General features: G+C 51.7%; 1 protein-coding gene across 1 annotated transcript; it reads right to left on the bottom strand.

The window, feature by feature from the left end:
- Positions 1-6,379: 6,379 nt before the first annotated feature.
- Mtg2 (mitochondrial ribosome associated GTPase 2) lies at positions 6,380-20,193 on the bottom strand. The gene is made up of 7 exons (XM_013116706.2): positions 20,112-20,193; positions 12,462-12,666; positions 9,816-9,963; positions 8,913-9,028; positions 8,115-8,333; positions 7,711-7,849; positions 6,380-6,903 (listed from the first exon to the last, which is right to left on the bottom strand). Exons 2-7 carry the CDS (start codon positions 12,660-12,662, stop codon positions 6,509-6,511), a joined length of 1,218 nt encoding a protein of 405 aa, XP_012972160.1. The 5' UTR covers positions 12,663-12,666; positions 20,112-20,193; the 3' UTR covers positions 6,380-6,508.
- Between the last annotated feature and the right edge of the window lie 175 nt (positions 20,194-20,368).

The raw sequence follows: 20,368 nt of genomic DNA, 5'->3' as shown, positions 1-20,368 counted from the left end.
GATGAAATGATGATGATGATGATGATGAGAATGATGATGATGATGAGGCATGATGATGGCAGGAGGAGGAGGCAGGAGGAGGAGGCAGGAGGAGGAGGCAGGAGGAGGAAGGAGGAGGAGGAGGATGAGGAGAAGGAGGAGGAGAAGGAGGAGGAGGCGGGAGGAGGAGGAGGAGGAGGAGAAGGAGGAGGAGGCAGGAGGAGGAGGCAGGAGGAGGAAGGAGGCGGGAGGAGGAGGAGGCAGGAGGAGGAGGAGGAGGCAGGAGGAGGAGGAGGAGGAGGCAGGAGGAGGAGGCGGGAGGATTGCTGCAATATAAAGCCAGCCTGGGCCGCAGAGAGAGACCCTGTTTCAACAGAATGAAAAAGGACACGCCCACCTTACACCATTCTAGGGCTTTTCCAGCCCATATCTCCAGACTTCCAAATTCTTTCTACAGACCAGTTGCTCCAAAGGCGTAAGGGCTGGCTGTGGTCACAGTAACCACCCCAGTTCTCTGGTACCAGTTTTTTTTTTTGTACCAGTTACCTTGTTGTCACTATAAGAAAACACCTGACAAAAGCAACCGAAGGGAAATAGGACTGAACTGTTCCAAAGAGTTAGTGTGCCCTCACTCCACCCCTCGCTCCACCTCATAGCTGGGCAGACATCACTGAGTGGAGTCATTTGTAGTATCAGGGAAGCTGAGGCCATGTGTAGCATCGAACATCCCCCAGGGCTTTAAAGAGACCTTTCACATCCAGATCATAAGAGGAAGACACAACAAAGAGGAGGATCCCCCAGACTTTCTCCAGCTCCGTGACCTAGGCTCAACACCCCTTAACGCACCCACCGTGAGCTCCAACCACTCCCCTGTGGCCCCGTGTGTCCTCCGAGTGCTGCCATGAGGACAGCAGCTGCTGGGGCGTCCCGTCAGACACCAGGAAGGCAGTGGCTGTGAGCAGCTTCCGTCCCTGGGCTCCCTCCCAGTCTCATCCCAGCTCTTAGCAAACAGTTCTGAGCACAGCTCACAGCTGGAGAGCAGGTGACCGCTGCAGCTGGGCCCTCTTCCAGAGCTGCTCACTAAACTTTTCCTTCTGAGGTCTCTGCAGATCCACAGTGCTGTCATGTTGTGCAAAGCTCCTTGTGCCCTTTACCCGGTTCCCGGCACAGCCTTGGGCATGATGCTCAGAGGCTGCAGGGTCAAGCTAGGAGACTGGCATTTGCTTCAGCGTTTGCCCGTCCCGTCCCATGCAAGTGCAGGTCGTGGGTGTTCAGCTCTGCCTGGCGCACCTTGGACTGTGCTGTGGTGTCAGCGCGGATCCCATCCGCTCACCCTCAATTTCCTGTTCGGTGGCATCGAGCGTCCTCACAGTGTGCCACTGTTGCTGTCCACCTCAAGAGCAGGTTTGTTTCCCCACAGGTTGATGAGGAGTCCAGGGCTAATCTTCTTGCTTCCACCTCCTAACTGCCGGGGTGAGGTATGTTTTCTCAAGCCTGCATCTCAAGAGTGCTTTCATTTTCTCACTAGTGCCCGGTGCTGGCCAGACATGAAGTTCACACACACACAGACTCCAAGGACGGCTCCTGCTGCCAACCCGACCACCCGGGCTGCTCCTCTAGTTCCGGTGGTCAGTTAGGATCTAGAGGATATTTGGGTTTAGAGTGGTACCCTTAAGGAGAGAACAGGTTGGGTGTGGTCGCCCACACCTGAAATGCCGTTACTTGGGAGGCTCAGACAATTGGATTATGTGTCTGGGGTTATCCTGACCTACACAGTGACACCATGCCCACAAAGGGGGTGGGGAAGGGAGAGCAGGGCAGAGGGACAGTGAGGTAGGTGACCCATCAATATGGAGGTGGGGGATTAGAGTAATGCAGGCGCCAGACACAAGCCAAGGTCACCCGGGGCCAACTCGGAAAGGCCCTTCCCAGAGTGTTCAGAGGGAGTAAGGCTCTATGCCACCTGCCAACCCAGGTTTCTGGTCTCGTTTTATGTGTAGACAGCTCATCTCTGTCCCATACTACTTCTTGGGTCTCTGCCTCTGCCAGGGTTTTCCACCAGAGGAGGCTCAGGTTGGGCTATGTGTTGGGCACTGTGGGGCCCAGGTACAGAGTATGAGCTGCTTGCAAGGCCCTTGAAGGCCTAGTCAGTGTCTCCTTGTTGGTCAGGGCAGATACAGGACACCCAGACAGGAGGTGTGGGAGCCACGCTGTTCTTACCACCATCAGCCAAGGTCCCATGCCATCTGCCACCCTGACAGTTGCGGCCCATGACTGGCATCACCATGGAGGGAAACCCGGTGAGGTTCTTTTTTTTTTTTTTTTTTGGTTTTTCGAGACAGGGTTTCTCTGTGGTTTTGGAGGCTGTCCTGGAACTCGCTCTGTAGACCAGGCTGGCCTCGAACTCACAGAGATCCGCCTGCCTCTGCCTCCCCAGTGCTGGTATTAAAGGCGTGCGCCACCAATTTGGTTGGGAAGCCTGAAGCACCCCTTAGTTTGTCGAGGCATTTTCTGTTACTGACACAGGACAAGTGTCTTCTTGCTTTTATTTCAACGAATGCAGGAAAGAGATAGGGCAGGGGGATCTCTGTGTGTGGAGAAGGGAGAGCAGAAGAGGGGCCTCTACAATGTTTTGACACATAGTGGCTGATAGGAAGGGTCCCTTCCTGCAGGAGTGGGGGCTAGGCTCCTGTAGCAAAGGAGCCAGGTCTGAGGGGAGCAGAGCCAAAGGCTGGGAAACCTAGGGGGAACTCCACCTAAATCTAGGGTTCCATCCTCGGCCCTGCTCCCAGAAAGTCCTGGGAGTGGCCAGGAGGCAGCAGATACCTGCAGGTAACCAGTGGTAGATGATTGTCAACGGGAGTCAGATTGTGGAGCCCCAGCAAGGGCAGGCTAGACCCCACAGGAGAGCACCCAGGAACAGAGGGAAGCTGGCTTGCTGTGCTGTCTGGAAAATGTCACCAGCCAGTGGGGACAGATGTTGGAAGATGGGAAGAATCCAGAAACAGAGGAGATTGGGACACGACACAGGGCAGATGTGTGCTCCAGACAGCACTGCAGCTCCTCCAAGGAACCCTATGTCCAGAACCTGGGCTACTTCGGGGATAGCCCAGCAACAACATCCCAGATGGTTATCAGAAGCCCAGTCAACTCTTTGGAAATGGCCAGGGGAGAAGCACAGTGTTCAGCTTATGGCAGGGCAGGGCTGCTACTGTCTTTCAAGCAGAGAGGGACCCATTCCAGCCTGGGACCTTTCACCTCATCAATCCCACAACCACACACACTCACTAGATACCTTGCTGGGGTCAGACCCACCGAGGTTGCTGGGGAACAGCCTGTAACCGTGGGCTCTGGATTGGAGGCAATCACAGCCCTATGCTGCCTGTGGCCATTCTGTGATGCAAGGCAGCAGTAGCCACCCCAGAAAGGGCATGGTAGACATCTGTTAAGATGTTATTTATTGCGCGGCTGGGCGTGGTGGCGCACGCCTTCAGTCCCAGCACTTGGGAGACAGGGGCAGGCAGATCTCTGGGTCTAAGGCCAGAATGATCTACAGAGCAAGTTCCAGGCCAGCCAGGGCTACACAGAGGAACCCTGTCTTGAAACCCCACCCCACCTAAAAAATAAAATAAAAAAGAGACGCTTCTGCTGCCAGGTAACTGACAACCACTGGGTCCTGCTTGTGGGGAACCCAGTGGAGGAGAGTAAGTCTGTGGGGACAGAAGGTGGACTGGGGTGTGAGCAACCCAGTGAGGGGACCTCCCATTGCAGACAGGGTTTCTTCTGGGAATGGAATTGCGACGAAAATAACTAGTGTGATGCTTGCACAACCTTGGAAGCCTCTCACACATGTAGGTGGCACACTGCTCACTATTAGGCCTGTTTTTTAAATTTTTTGAAACGGGGTCTCATGTAGCTCAGGCTGGCTTCAAGCTGGAACTGGAACTGAGTGCACGACCTTGAGCTTCTGGTCCTCCCTCCTGCCTCCACCTTCCAGGTATGACTGCAGGCATGCACCACCCTGATTACTATCTCATGTGTTTTGCTGCAGATGGGACCCAGAGCCTTGCATATGCCAAGCAAGTGCTCTGATGCTCTGACATCATGCCACACCACAGCCTGAAATAGCACAACCTTTGTTTTCCTTTTACGTGTATCGCTGTTTTGCCTGCATGTGTGGCTGTGCACAATATGCCTGCAGTGTCCTTGGAGGACAGAAGAGGGCATTGGACTCCCTGAAACAAGAATTACAGACTTGTCAGTTGCCAGGCGGGTGCTGGGTATTGAACTCTGGTCCCCTTGAAGGGCATGAGCGGCCAGTCAGGCCCCCCCACCCTTGCTTATTTTGTGTATGGATGTTTCTCCTACATGTATGTGTGCACTGTGTGCGTGTAGCAGTTATGACTTTAAATGAGCTTCTTTATGACCTGCAGATTCCTTCCCCAGAACCAGTGATGGACTGTCACTCCTCTCTCCAAGAACACCAACTGGAGAGAAGGCCAGCTTCAGAAACAACCCTCCTGGGGTGGTCTCAGGAGGATGAGCAAACATGTTCTGCACTGTGGTCCTGGGGCTGGCTTCCTGGTGTCAGCAAAACTGTACCTCAGTAGCCTGTGCGACTGAGTCTGGGCCAAGGACTGTTGGTGATTCCCAGGACACACGGTAGCTCTGAGGAGTCAGCCCACCCCCAGTCTCCAGGTCCTAGGGAGGCATTCTGAGGTCTCTAGAGCACAGCGGCCACAAAGATGAAAGCCAGTGGTGGATAATTAATGCTCTCAGGCCTGGCCTGACTACAAAACCCTTTTCGGTGGCCTGAAAGAGAAAGCCAGAGATATGAGACCCGCCCTGGCCTCCAGAATGCCAGGACCTTTGAAATTATAAGACATTAGAATAAAGCTTCGTGGAAAAGGACCCCGTGTTCCAGCTGCAGATCAAAACGGAATTGCTCCTAAAAGCTCAGGGCAGGCCTGCTGTTGCAGCAGCCCCACCCCAACATACAGAGGGACAGTTGTCCTTGTGCCAGAAGCCTGACTAACCTCACTCTAGGGCAGGGGTCTCCTCAAAAGATGGGACTTCTTGGGGCTGGAGAGATGGCTCAGAGGTTAAGAGCACTGACTGCTCTTCCAGAGGTCATGAGTTCAATTCCCAGCAACCACATGGTGGGTCACAACCATCTGTAATGAGATCTGGTACCCTCTTCTGATGTGTACATGGAGGCAGGGTGTTGTATTCTAAATAAATAAATCTTAAAAAAAAAAAAAAGATGGGACTTCTTATTTCCATCTGTCTCCTCCTTGCACTTCTTTTTTTTTTTTTTTTTTTTTTTTTTTTTCGGTTTTTCGAGACAGGGTTTCTCTGTATTGTTTTGGAGCCTGTCCTGGAACTCACTCTGTAGATCAGGCTGGCCTCAAACTCACAGAGATCCGCCTGCCTCTGCCTCCTGAGTACTGGGATTAAAGGCGTGCGCCGCCACTGCCCGGTCCTCGCTGCACTTCTAAGGTATCAGATTCCCCGGGGGAACATCCTGGGATACATGGTCCCCAGCCCACACCACCCGGGGTCACTCTCCAAAGTGCAATGCCCAGAGGAGTAAAGCGGTCCCTCCTGGGGAAAGGGCTGGTGCTGACCCACAGGTCAGGTGAGTGAGACTTTGGCCAGGGCAAGGCAGAGTGGTGGCAGTACCTGTCACCAGGGACAGGTCCCCCGCCCTTCTTTCATACACCCTCCTGAGTTGAGGCCACCTATCAGGAACAATGCCAGAAATTCAAGGTTCGCATCTCCTTTGGTTGACAACTTGCTGGCGCATCCTTGATGCACAGCCAGAGGCTGCGTGCCTGGGTCGGATATTGGGTGCATTCAGTCGTGAAGCTCACGGCTGCCTTGGTGTTCAGCCCCCACAAAGCTCAGCACAGCGTTCTGGGAACAACAGGGAAGGAGCTGGCCCTCGCTCTTCTCCTCAGTCAGCCTGCACTGGGGAACAAAGTATGGCCCCTGCACCCTGACATGTTAGCACAGTAGACAGCACCAAGGAGGCTCTGCAGGACTGTGGGCCGACCCAACCCCCACGAGGACGCCAAGGGTGGCTCTGCCGTAAATGCTGCCGTGCCCGAGAAGCCCAGCCACAGCTTTGCCGCTCTGTTGCATTTGCCCAGGCCTCCTGGCAGCAGTGTTTGTCACCTTCAGTCAGCAGCACTGTCCTCCTACTAATGAGGTGTTAATTAGCACAAATGAGTCAACCTTAGCAAACCAGTCAGCAAGGGTGACAGGCAATCCAGGCACTGGGGGGAGCAATTCAGGTACCAGGTGGCACAGAGCATTCCATCGCCCTAGGCCAGAGGGTAAGGGGCAGTTTAGGTGTGCCCCACATTGGTGGGAAAACAAAGACACTGACACGCTCAAATATTTGCAGTACTTTCTCTCAGGTGTTCAGAGCTGCCCACATTTGTAACAGGTTTGCTTCTGCCTCCTGTGACTGACTGCAGGCCACCCCTGCCCCATGCTGTCCCTGGGGCGGGCAGCCCTGAGCCCACTACCACCTGAGAGGCTGGCGGTCCTGCTCCTGCTCGGCCTCCACGTGGGCGTCATGCAGCACCTTCAGGTGAAGAAGCAGCTGCTCCAGGTTCTCTCCAGTCAGCGCTGACAAGGCGATGACCTCCTGTCCCAGGCGGGCCTGCAGTTGGGGCAGGTGGGCTCTGGCCTGCGGGAGATCAATCTTATTTGCGATGATTGCATGGGACCTCTCAGACAGGCCTTCGTCATACTTCTCTAGTTCATACTTTAAATCATCAACCTGGGTCCATGGCTCAGGCAGGGAGAGATCCACCACAAACAAGAAGAAGCGACAGCGCTCAATGTGCCTGAGGAAGCTGAGCCCCAGGCCCTTGTTCTGGTGCGCGCCTCGGATGATGCCTGGGATGTCTGCCACTGCAAGGGGTCAAGGGCTTAGTCAGGTCCGGGGTCAGGCTGGGCCTCCCAGTGCCACTCTCAATGCCGGGGTCAGGAGGTTCTCCCCAGCGAGACCCCGCGGCCCAGATCTCATATTCTACAACTTTCCTTTCAACGAACACTTGAAATTGAAGCCATTCATCCTCCCCCAGGTGACTCAGCAGGCCAAGAGACCTGAAGGCACTTCAGTCCTCGGGTCTGCAACATGCTCTGAAATTATCTGGGTGACAGGCACAGTGGATCAATCTAATGAGGGAGATTTAACACATTCCTGACTCCCGGGCTTGAAACATGGCTCAAAAAAGGGAGATGGCTCCGTGCATTCTATGGCTAATTTGATTATGGATACAAATCAGTATCGTGCACTTTGCAGATATAAAGTGCTGTACAAATAACCTTACCAGCAGGCTTGCTATTTTTAATGGGTACATTATCTTCTGGAAAAAAAGTTTTCCTCTTAAAATGGTACAGGAAAGGCTTTTAAACCACATGCTGTCTGCATGACTGATGCGGCCCAGTTCCACAGGAGAGCATGAGGAAGGCAAGAGGCAGCCCTCTCCTCTGGCTCCAAACTCAAGATTACAATTCCCAGCTGAAGAGATCAGATTTCTCGGCTGGGAGGGGAGGGGCTGATTGTGACAGAGAACAGGCTCATTAACATTGTTTCAATCAGGGAAAACAATGCCTCATTTTAAGTGGGAAGCTAATCTCAGGGGTTATATAATCGCTCTCCTGAGTCACTGGGCCATTTAAACCCATCCTCTGGCAGGGTTTTGGAGGCTCTACCTGCTATCTGTTGGTGGCCTTCGTAGTGAACGATCCCCACATGAGGGTTCAGGGTGGTGAAAGGGTAGGAAGCTACAGCGGGTTTTGCGTTTGAAATGGCTCGAAGGAGAGAAGATTTCCCAGCATTGGGGAAGCCAACCTAGAAAAAAAAATTTAAGTAAAAGTGCTATGTGACCTCACGGAGGGACACTGTCAATGCCACCAGCAGTTGGCACAGGCAGAGGGCTGGGTTGGGGTAGGTGAGTACGCAGGCTCCTGCTCACTCGCTTGCAAGCGGCGTATGCGGGAGGAATGAATGAAAGCTGCCACTCTCTCCTGGGTAGCAAGCAGCATGGGCTACCATCCCAGCAAACCCCACCGGAAGGGACCCACCACCTCAGAGTGTGGTGCAGCCAGGGACCTACCATCCCAGCATGGGCCATTGTCTTGAGCTCCAGGTAGAGGACCCGCTCCTGACCGGGTTGTCCAGGGGTGCAAGTTACAGGGGCACGGTTGTCATTGGCCAGGAAAAATCGATTGCCTTTTCCTCCTGCACCTCCCAGTGCGGCAATGTACTCATCTCCCGGGTGAGACAGGTCAGCTACAATCTCACCTCCCTCTTTCACCAAGGTACCTACAGGAACCTGAAAAGCACCATCATCATCACCATCATCATGAAGTTCTGCTCTGTAACCAGCCCGGAAGCGGAGGGGTGGGGAACTGCTAACCACTCCCCTCAGCCACCACCACAAAGAAAACGTCCCAGCCTTGAAGAGATTTTATGGGCCTAGTCATATGTTCCATAGTGCGTAAGTAAACTGTCATGGTGGGGGCTGAGGCAGGAGGATTACAAGTTCACGGACAGTCTGGGTCACACGTTGAGGTCTGTCACAACAGCAAACACCCACCTGCACCAGGGACTCTTTTGAAATGTTTCTATAGTATCAGAATCAACCAAGCACTAGGGAATCAGCCTTGTGTGAGCATGCTGCCCTCACCTAGACACGGGAAGAGGTTATGTTCTTGGCTCCCTCTTTAGGGTCGTTCCTCTGGACTCTCTTGGGCCAGAAGCAGCATGGCAACACACCAGTGCAAAGGAGTTTGTGCGGGGACTCGACTCCGAAGACAGACCACTTCTGTTCCTAGCCAGGTGCCTTTAGCTGCCCGTGGACTCAGTGACTAGGACCCAAGGCAACAGTGGCCATTCCAGCTCCTCAGCTTACCTGGATGTAGAGGGTGTCGCCACCTCGTCCAAAACAGTTTTTACTGCCACCATTTTCTCCACTGAAACCCTGATACTGGGACAAGACTGAGGACAAGGACTTCACTTGCTGGTCAGCTAGAGTAAGAACAGAATCTCATGTCCTTTTGTGTTAAGACATAGCTAACACAGCTCCAAGCAGAGAACAGTGGCCTCACACTTGTCACCCTCGCCCTTCCCTGGCCTGGGTGTATAGGTGGCTACCCACACTCTCCATTATCCTGACCAAAACAGAATATGACCCCCCCCTTTTTTCTGAGGCAGCATTTTCCTATGTATCTCTGTAGCCTTGGCTGCCCTGAGGCTTGTACCAGGAAGGCATCACCAAATGAAGCAAATAAAAACAAAGAAGTCACCTAAGGGGCTAAAAAGATGGGCCCGTGATTATGAGTACTGCTTGCTCTTCCAGAGGACCCAGATTTGATTCCCAGCACCCAATGGCAGCTCACAACTGTCACAATTCCAGTTCTAGGAGGTCTGATGGCCTCTGCAGGGCACACACGCGGTATACACACAGCCACGCACCTAGGCATAGCACCCCCACACACAGAATGAGAATAAGAGGCCAGATAACTTCATCACGCCGTGAAGATGGCTCGTACCCTGCACGTGCTGCACTTTCTGACCCTGTTACATGGCTGTCACGAAGGTCCTATGGGAAATTATCCGTGTTTCTGAGATTAAAAAACAAAAGCGACATCCAAAGTCACTAGCCTTGGTACACTGGTGATGAGCAGCCATATAATCCATAAAAGTGCTGTCTGCACATCAAGTTTGAACACAAACATATGCCAAGACAACTCGGCGAACCTTCCACCCACTATGTATAGGCTGTCTCCTCCCGAGCTGCTCCCAGGGCACATGCCTCTCAGGATGATGTGTCCACCGTTTCCTCCATCCCCGCCATCAGGGCCTCCGAACTCCTTGCGGGGCTCACTGTGGAAACAGCTCATGCCGGATCCTCCATTTCCTCCACGGACCAGTACTCTCCGGTGATCCACAAAATGTCTTTTCTACGGTGAGTATAAGGCACCCAAGGATGTTAGCAACCCTGAAACCCTTCCAGGAGACACACAGACATGCAGGCAAAACACTCATACACATTAGCACCCACGTGGTACACGCCTCTACCACATCAGAGGTTAACCATGCTAGCATGACCACAGAGCTCTCCAAAAGCCACAGGTAAGCCAGCTCCCACAGGTCACCAGTACCCGAGGACTGAAGTAAATCACTACAGACACAACGGGTGGCTGGTATGGCATGCACACTTCAAAAGGCAATGCAGAAATTCTAACCTGGGGAGCACAGCTTGTTTAGGAAATGTTTCCTGAACAAAGTGTCCTTCCAGCTTCTTTCAGACAGAATTACACTGCTGAAACGCCAGGTCTGTCTTTACCAGTGGAAAGCTGCTGCTGCTTAGGATAGCATGAGGTGGAGTTCTGGGACAATGCCCAGGCTTTAGCTGTGAGGAGAGACTACTCTCCAATGGTACCACCTGAGGGCTTAAATGTGAAGTGCAGAAAAGGAGACAGGACCCTTCTCAGGAGGGTTCTCTTTAGGCCCTTATTACAATGGAAGGAAAAGAATTAGCCAACTGGGATGGAGAGATGGTTCAGCAGTTATGAGCACTTGCTGCTGTTGTACAGGACCTGGGTTCCATTTCCAGCAACCACATGGCTCACAAACATCTGCAACTCCAATTCCAGGGCATCCAAAGTCCTTTTCTGACTTTTGTAGGCACCAGGCACATATGTGGTACACATACACACATACATGCTGGCAAAACACTCATACACATCAGCTCATCCTTCAGCTGCAGTCCCCTCTTCCATTCCCAACACTGGGCTTTTAACATATTTATATTGTGTGTGTGTGTGTGTGGGTGTGTGTGTGTGTGCATGTGTGCGTGTGTGTGCCTGATGATGCAAATTTACCATGTGTATGCAACGTCTGTGCCAGGTCCCCTGTAACTGGAATTACAGGAAGTTGTGAGCTACTCTGTTGGTGCTGGGAAACTAACCCAAGTCCTCTGCAAGAGTAATAAATGCTCTTAACCACTGAGCCATTGCTCCAGTCCCCAGGACTGGGTTGTTTTTAAGGAAAAAAGATGCTCAGCCTGGTGCAGAGCTCAGCAGCATACAGCATTCACTCATCATGTTTAAGGTCCCAGGTTTGATGCCTTGCACCACAAAAATAAATACAAAGTTCCCCAAAACAAACATTGTAGGATTCCTTGGCAGCACAAGGAAGGCGAGGAGCTACTACTTAGAAACAATGCAAGCCTGCAACTTGCCAACAAAGACAGGCCGCACCTCACAGGACAAAGCACAGGCTGGACACCACCAGGAAAGACCCAGCACAAGCAGGAGAAGCCAGGAGGGCAGAGTCCTGGGGACACAGGTGCTATGTCCCTCATCCCTAAGCCGCGTGCGTGGCCTCGTCTCAGCTGCTCACCCGGATCCCCTCTACGAGGAGGGACGAGGGGAGCCCCAGTGTGTAACTTCTTTAGTCAAAGATCATCAGAGGTTCTGGCAAACAGAATAAAAACTTCCTGTATGGGCTGGGCAGAGACAGTTAGTAAAGAACCTGCCTGCAAGCATAACAGCCTGGGGCTGATCCCCCAGTGCTGGCGTGGAGCCGGGGTTGATCCCCCAGTGCTGGCGTGGAGCCGGGCGGTGGTGGCGCACACCTTTAATCCCAGCACTCGGGAGGCAGAGGCAGGCGGGTCTCTGTGATTCGAGGCCAGCCTGGTCTACAAAGCGAGTTCCAGGATAGCCTCCAAAACAATACAGAGAAACCCTGTCTCGAAAAACAAAAACAAAAAACAAACAAACAAAAAAAGTGCCGGTGTAGTGGTGAGCGCCTGTAATCCCCGTGCCGTACAGCAGAGATGGGGGAATCTCTGTAGCTCACCGGCAAGCCAGTCTAGCATGACTGGTGAAGCCTCAGTCCACAAGAGGCTCTGTCTCAAAGGAAGCAGCCAGTGTTCCTGAGGACGACACAGAGATTGTCCTCTGGCCTTCATATACAGAGTACCTGCATACACACATGCACCCACATGCATTATACAAACCAACAAACATCTTGTTCATTATAGGCCTTAAAGATATATCCAGTCCCCAGGTTCAAAACAGAACTATTCAAAACCACCTAACTGCGAATAAATAAAGTAACTGTATGTAAAAAAACTTCCAGGAGTGCTGGGCATGAGCTCCATGCAGCCCTCAGCAGCATGATCAGGGCAAGCCGTGGGAGGACCAAGAATACAAAGCCTGGTGCTGGAGAGACAGCTGAGTATCAGAGAGTACTCGCCACTCTTCCAGAGGACCCACGTTTGGATCACAGCACCCACATCAGGCAGCACACAACTGCCTGCAACTCCAAGGGCTCCTACCCTTTACTCTGACCTCCGCAGGTACATGCTTACATGCATGCATTTGTGAACACTCACACATATGCACACAAGCAGACAGACAATCAGATGTGTCCTCCCTAGGCTGAGGCTCACCAGTTTTTTCTCTGACAGCAGTTTCTTTCCGGAGACCTCCCGGTGCTTGGCGTGGTCTACAATGCCCAGAGAGAGCAATCTAGATGAAGCCTGCAGTGAACGGAGCTGGCTGGGCTTGAGGGCAGCCCAGGTGGACGGAGCACACTTCGAAACACCCAACACAGTGAAGGACCTTGCCAGGCCAAGGCTGGTAGGTATCATGGCCCTAACAAAAGTCAGAAGGATCCAGTGAGACACTCGGGTTAAACATGAACTTCTGAACAGAGCTGGAGCAGAGTCTACAAAGGCGTCAGAAAAACAGAAAACAAAACAAAAACAAACAAAAACTCAAGAGAACCCATGGACTACTCTTCTGCTGGACCACAGAGTACATGAGGGCTTGTGGTGTTCATCAGCCCGTCTGCACTCAAGCCAGGATCTGTGCACACAGGATTTAGATAATTAAATCTCTTGCAACGCTTAGTGAATCTCCCTGGAGATTATAAGGTACCTGCTTGGTGAGATTATTAAAAGGGAATCTAAGCCTCAAGTCAGAATTTCTCCAAAGTAAAAACAGCCATTGGTTGAACTGTCACTGAAGAATGTGCTGTTGGGCAGCTTGAAACTGTTAAACAGGAATACAAGAATACTGAGCGGTGGCGAACGCACACCCAGACGAATGCCACCTCTGCCACTTTCCTGGGATGACCCAGGGAAGGTCACGGCAAGGACAGGCCAGCCCACATGGGCACACTGTGCTTCTGTCCTACTGTGAGCACCACGGACAGCATCCGCGTGGTCTCCGGCCTCCGTTCCTCACGCAGCTCCCATCCTTCCAATTTCCTGAGAGATGAGAGTGATGGCAGCATCTGGCCCGAAGCCACCGAGCCTGGGTGACCTCTGCTCTAATGAGGTGCTGTGGGCTCTGGCGCAGCTTCAGGGCGAGGGCAATCTTCACAAAGACTCCGGAGCTTCCGCCACACGCCCTGCAGCAGGGAGAGCAGCTGGGGATAGAAAGGTGTGCTCCCACGATGGCACACATGTGGATGGATGGTTAGGCCACAGGAGGCTGGGCTGCTGAACACACTGCGTGCTGGGCCACAGTCTGGCTCCATGGGGAGGGGCACTCCAGTTCAAGGGCCTCCCTGCCTGACCGCTTCCCAGGGCTCCAGGGAGGCCCCGAACCCTGCTCCTTTGTCCACTGCGGGCTCGTTCGTTTTCTGCATGCCTGTCTCCCTAGGTCAGCTCACCAGCCGTTGGCAGTAGTCTGATACTCCAACTGTGCCTAGTGTGGCCAGCAGAAGCTCACCCTGGAGTTTCAGGTCCTCCTGGCTAGTGTTATGGGTCTCTCAGAACCTTCCCACGTTCACTGCGGGCCCCAGGCATGTCTTCCTCCAGCACAGCCCTGCAGACAGTCTCACCTCCAGGAACCTTGGGACCCACATCTAGATCTGTGTGACACTGCCGTCCCCTTCGAAGGATACAGCTGCGAGTGTGCAGGTACCCTTGCTTCCCCGTCACACTCCACAATTACACCTTCAGTCAGGTCTACACCTGTCTGCCTATACCTTACACACACACACACACACACACACACACACACACACACACACACACACACACACTGCTGGAAACTAAAAGTTCACAGTATGCTTGTTTAGATGAAAACAACCCTGAGAGGCTTACAGAGAGTGGAACCACTGGGAGGGGAGTCCCTGTTAGAGGAAACACCGCTGAGGGTGGACTCGGAATTTTCAGAAGTTCAAGTCAGGCCCAGTGGCTCACTCTTCCTGCTGAGCCAGATGTAGAACTTTTTTTTTTTTTTTTGAAGGGGTGGGGTGACTCGAGACAGGGTTTCTCTGTGTAGCCCTGGCTGTCCTGGAACTCACTCTGTAGACCAGGCTGGCTTCAACCTCAGAGATCCACCCGCCCCTGCTTCCTGAGTGCTGGGATAAAAGGCGTGAGCCACCACCACCCACGTGGACATAGAACTCTCAGCTGCCCCTCCAGCTCCTTGTCAGCGCGTGTGCCACCGTGCTTCCCGCCATGATGGTAACAGTGACTCTCTGAACTGTAAGCCAGGCCCGGTCAAGTGCTTTCCTTTGTAAGAGTTGCTTTGGCCATGGTGTCTCTTCACAGCAATAGAAACCCTGACTAAGACACATCCATTCTTGTAGTCTAGTATTGCTCAAAAGCTTGGTGACCTCCTTTCTCCTTACGGTTTTTCTTTATGCGTCCAGTGACCAGCCAAGCCTAATTCCCTCCTCTCCCCATGATGGGCCATCACTCCATGGGGATACCCTCCTCCTCCTCTCCTTCTATTAAAGCCACACACACCCCCAGGCAGGGTTTCTCTGTGTAGCCCTGGCTGCCCCAGAATCGGCTTCTGTAGACCAGACTGGTCTCCAGGACAAAGTTGTTGTTGTTTTTCAATTTATTACTGTATTTTATAAGTATGGGTGCTTTTGCCTACATGAAGGCATAGCATATGCATGTATGTACTAAATGTGTACCTAGTGCCTGTGGATGCAGTTATTGGATCCCTTAGAATTGGGAGTTACAGACAGGTGTGAGTTGCCAGGTGGGTCTGGGAATAGAACCCTAGTTTTTCTGAAAGACTGCAGACATACTTTTAACCTCTAAAAAGCTTTTTGTTTTTGCTTTAATTTCTACCAGTGCCAGGGATTGAACCCAGGGCCCTCATACTCATGAAAAATGCTCTGCTGCTGAGTTGCCTATGAAAGGACTTCTGTAAGTAAATTACTTTGGGATGACTAGATTTACAGAGGAGTGACAAATATATTTCACTCAATAGCTTATGTCAAATGGACATTTTGTTAATTATTGTTTTTCGAGAGAGGGATTCTCTGTGTAGTCCTGGCTGTCCCTGGAAATCTCTCTACAGATCGAGCTGACTTCAAATTCAGAGATTTGCCTGCTTCTGCCTCTCTAGTGCTGAGACTAAAGGTGTGCACCACCATCACCTGGCAACCAAATGAACATATCTTTAAAGATTCAAATAAACAAGAAGAAAAAAAAAGGCCCTATATCTCCTCAAAAAAAAAAATTGCATTTTCCAGGAAACAATATCCCCAAATTTCAGACTTGGTAGTTAATTCCTGGTAAATGTTATCAAGAAATAACCCCAAATTATACATACTAGATCATTATCCAATCCACTTTACAAGGTCAGTGTGGCCCAGAACCAAAACCTGGCTTTCACAGAAAGCTAAATTAGAGACCAGTAACCAGCAAGGTCTAGTGTGAGAGCAGAAGGCCACCTCTCAACCGGGTCCCAGCTGGTGTGCTAGGACATGGTTGGAACCAATGCCTCCCTCAGCCAACGGGAAGGGAAGGGAAGGTCACCCGGGCGCAGGGCAAGTGGCCAGGCCTAAGCATGCCACACTTATGTGAAAGCATGAACGGTACCCCTGAGACTCAGGAGATGGCAGGGATGCCCATATTCACTCCTGCAAACTGTGGCACTTTCAAATGCTACAGTGTTAGAGAGAGAGAGAGAGAGAGAGAGAGAGAGAGAGAGAGAGAGAGAGAGAGAGAGAGAGAGAGAGAGAGAGAGAGAGAGAGAGAGAGAGAGGATGCTGTGGGGTTAGACTTGGCTCATTGGTTAAGAAAGTCTACTGCTCTTGCAGGGAACCCAAATTCAGTTCTCAGCACCCAGATCAGGCAGCTTAACCATTTGTAACTCCAACTTCAGGAATCCAAAACCTTGTTCGGGAGAATTTTACTCCTGGTGCACATACCCACAGACAAACAGACACACATATAACTAAAAAAAAATCTTAAAAAAAAGAGGAAGAGGTAAAACTGTTAATACTTGCAGGAGGGAAGACTCATTACACAGAAAACCCCTGGAAAATTTATAAGACAATCTACAGGGTTGATTTAGTCCAGCAACAATTAGAAATGAAATTTAAGAAAGCAAAACTAGTCGGGCGGTGGTGGCGCATGCCTTTTTCCCCAGCACTCGGGAGACAGAGGCAGATGGATCTCTGTGAGTTCAAGGTCAGCCTGGTCTACAGAGCGAGTTTCAGGAAAGCCAGGACTACACAGAGAAATCCTGTTTCCAAAAAGCCAATCAAAAAAATAAAATAAAATAAACAAAGCAACCCCTTCACCCAGTGCCACATATGAAAAGCACTTGAAGATAAATTAAAAATACATTCAAAAAATGTATTTTATGGGTGTTTTGCCTGTCTGTCTGTCTGTCTATCTGTATATCACATGAATGCCAAGTGCCCATGGAGGACAGAAGAGGGCATGAGATCCCCTGGAACTGAAGTTCTGGATTGCTGTGAATCACTGTGTGTTTTAGAAACTGGATCTGGGTCATCTGTGATAGTAACACATATTCCTAACTACTGAATCCCTCTCTAGCCCACTTGGAGATAAATCTAATAGTAAACAGGCCAGATGCAGCAGCTCATGCCTGTAATCCCCACCACTTAGGAGCTGAGGGGAGAAGGGTTCCCTTGAGTTTGCAGCCAGTCTAAGCTATATAATGAGTTCCAGGCTCTAGGCTACAGAGTTAAGACTCCACCTAAATGAACAGAATAGTCAGGCCTGGTGGTGCATATGTCCAATCTTAGCATTTGAGAAGTGCAGGCAGTTCTAGACCAGCCTGAGATACATGATGCCCTGCTCTGAAAACCAGTCAACCAATCAAACCAAACCAAGCAACCAGCAACCAAACACCCCAGACCCATAGTGAACCACATGCAGAATTCTGTTCTTTTAAAAGTGATTTCTAGGGAACAGCTGCAAAGCCACCTGGAACCCTGACTCAAAATCAGGCTTTTTTTTTTTTTGGTCTTGGTTTTGGTTCAAGGTCTTACCACACGGCTTGGCTGGCCTGGAACTCATAGAGACCTGTTTATGTCTGCTGCCTTCAAGTACTAAGACCAAAGGTGTATACCACCACAGCCTGCTCCTTTCCAGATTTTCAATTTGTGTGTAGACTCTGAGCGCTGTGGCTCCCTAACAGGGAATTAAGTCAGTCTCTTTCCCATCGCTGCTCAGCCTCTAATTGTCTTCCTAACACTCTTTCTGCACTGTCTCATCCAGTGTCTACCAGCCCCCCCCCCCCCCGGGACTGGAAAAGTTAAAATTAAATAAAATGAGGCTTGGGAAGATGACTCGGTGGACAAGAATCCTTGCTGTGTGAGTATAAGGACTCATGTTGGGACTCATTCATTCAAGAAGCTGTAGAGCAGTCAGGAGTGGTGGTGCACGCCCTTAGTCCCAGTACTCGGGAGGCAGAAGACACAGTGAGTTCAGAGGCAGCCCGGTCTACTAAGCAAGTTCCAGGACAGTCAGGGCTACACAGAGAAACCCTGTCTCGAGGCAGATGCAAGAGGATCTCTGTGAGTTCAAGGCCAGCCTGGTCTTCAAAGAGAGTTCCAGGATAGTCTCTGAACCTACAGACAAACCCTGCCTCGAAAAATAAAAACAAGGACTGGATAGATGGCTCAGAGGATAAGACACTGCCTGCTCTTCCAGAGGTCCTGAGTTCAATTCCCAGCAACCACATGGTGTCTCACAATCATCTGTAATGAAGCCTGGTGCCCTATTCTGGCCTGCGGGCATACAGACATATGCTGTATACATAATAAATAAATAAATGTTAAAAAAAGAAAAATAACAACAAAACAACAAAAAACAAACCAGCCGGGGTGCACCTGCAATCCACACCTACTACAGGGGGCCTGGGACAGGGAGATTTGAGGGGCTTGTTAGTTGCCCGGCTAGCTAGCTCCAGGCTCAGTGAGAAACCTGGACTCAAGACAACAAGGCAGAGAGTGAAGGAGCAGGGCACCTGATGTGCTCTTCCCCATGTGCACACACGTGTGTATGCGCCTGCACACTCACATGCACGAGCACACACATGCATAAGAGAGTACATGAAAATGCAGGTACCAGTTCTTCAGTAACACAGGCCCCACAGGGCTATACCAGGCAACAAAGATCAGGACCCTGCCATCCTGGAGAGTTCCGGGTAGGCACCGCAGCACACTGCAGAGGGAGCCTACACGAGGGTGCTCACTTCCCTTCTAATGACTTTGCTGGGCCAGTGGGGAGTCAGGGCATGCAGCCTGATGGCTAGATGCTTAAGGGCTATAAAACAGGGCTTTCACAAAACATGGAGAATGGTGCTGGCAGTGTGAAGGGTTTCACACCAGACACAAGTCCGTTCACTGCTGCTAGTCTGTACTGACTTTACAGTGCAGATTGAACTTACAGTGGCGCACTGATTGGGTTTACAGTGTATCGACTGAACTTATTAAGCAGCTGGGATTAGAAACGTGTGACCCGGGGGTGGGGGCTGGGTCAAAAAAAAAAAGACACAATGTCTCCATTGGGGTGGGAACCACATCCTGGGAGAGGATATCCAGTTCAGTTGGTAGAATGCTTGCTGGCCCCTCACGCACACAGACCTGGGGTTGACCCCTGGAACCACATAAACCAGGTATACCATGCAGCACGTACCGGTATTCTCAGCACCCAGGAGGTGGAGGTAGGAAGATCAAACATTCAAGGTCATCCTCTATTGCATAGCAAGTTCAAAGCCAGCCAGGTAGCCAAGATACATGAAAAGCCGAGAGAGAGAGAGGAGAGAGAGAGGAGAGAGAGAGGAGAGAGAGAGAGAGAGAGAGAGAGAGAGAGAGAGAGAGAGAGAGAGAGAGAGAGAGAGAGAGAGAGAGAGAGAGAGAGAGAGAGAGAGAGAGAGAGAGAGAGAGACCCCCGAACGTGCTGTGCTTTACCCGACAAGCATCCTTCAACTGGTTCATAGTACTTCTTCTAAACATTTTGTTTCCATTTTGCCTCAGGATATTAAATCCCACGGGGGGGGGAGAGGGGGCGCATTACTGTTTCTGCTACAAACCGGCAGGCTTCATCACATGCATTTGTGATCTATTTGTTTTTTTTTTTCACGTGGAACACATTTAGAAACTGGAGTATTGTTTTGTCACTTGACAATTCACACATTGCATGTTTTTTTGTTGACTTAATTACATGTCACTCACAGAAAAAAAGAAAAAAGAAAAAAGAAAAAAGCGTTCCTGCTGCGTGCGTGGTGGCGGCACACGCTTTTAACCCCGGCAGTCGGGAGCCAGACAGGCAGGCATCTCTCGAGCTCCAGGCCAGCCAGGGTTACAACAGGGAGAGCTTGTCTCAAAAACAAAACGAAGCATGCGTTCCTTTCCACGCCACTGCTGTCTGGCGCTGGCCCTACGGGGTGTCTTGTGGGACTTTTCATGCGTGCGGGCCGGAGGGGCAGCTTGCTTCTCCCCCAGCAGTGCTCAAAGGCCCCGGGACTGGCTCACAGGGCGGGCAGGGAAGCCTCTGACAGCTCCGGAACTGCTCCCTAGTCTAAGTCCTTCAGGCTCCTGCGTAGGAACAAGGACATTTGCCCTGGAGGAGCATCTCGATAGGTCCTCGGTGTGCAGAATGCTTCACCCGACCTTTAAAAAAAATTGCCTCGAACTCCTAGCAATCCTCCGGTCTCCGCTTCCCGGCGTGCGCCAGCCACCACGCTCTAGCCGAGGTTAGAACACGCGGGCCATTCTCACAGAGCGAGCGCAAAAGGAGCACAGACATCGCCGCCCCGCCCGTCTCCCCGTCCCCCCGCCCGCCTGCCGCCCCGGAACGTACACCTGAGACTCCTTGTCTGCACGCACCGGCTCCCGGCAGCTACAACATCCGGCTGCTCTCTGACTGCTTCCGGGCCGAGCGCCCGGCCGCAGCGGCGCAAACGCACCAGTGCGCAAACACGGAAGTCGCGGCGCCGCCCCCCCTCCCTCCCCGGTCGGCAACCCCGCCACGCAGGAAGCTGAGGCAGCAGGATGATCGTTGAGTTCCAGCCCAGCCTGGGATGCACGCTGAGCCCGGCTCACAAGACCAGGGGAAGA

The sequence above is a fragment of the Mesocricetus auratus genome, unplaced genomic scaffold, assembly GCF_017639785.1.
Source record: "Mesocricetus auratus isolate SY011 unplaced genomic scaffold, BCM_Maur_2.0 Super-Scaffold_100028, whole genome shotgun sequence".
NCBI classification, from domain to species: domain Eukaryota; kingdom Metazoa; phylum Chordata; class Mammalia; order Rodentia; family Cricetidae; genus Mesocricetus; species Mesocricetus auratus.
Note: the sequence above shows the minus strand (reverse complement) of the source record. Positions and strands in the feature narration are given on the sequence as shown.

What these genes read in the sequence shown, in the direction of transcription:
- Mtg2 (XM_013116706.2), bottom strand. Translation starts at nt 12,662, where the DNA reads ATGATACCTACCAGCCTTGGCCTGGCAAGGTCCTTCACTGTGTTGGGT. An exon ending in TGCTGTCAGAGAAAAAACTG is followed by an intron (nt 9,964 to 12,461) that starts GTGAGCCTCAGC and finishes TACTCACCGTAG; the next exon opens with AAAAGACATTTTGTGGATCA. An exon ending in GCGACACCCTCTACATCCAG is followed by an intron (nt 8,334 to 8,912) that starts GTAAGCTGAGGA and finishes GGTGCTTTTCAG; the next exon opens with GTTCCTGTAGGTACCTTGGT.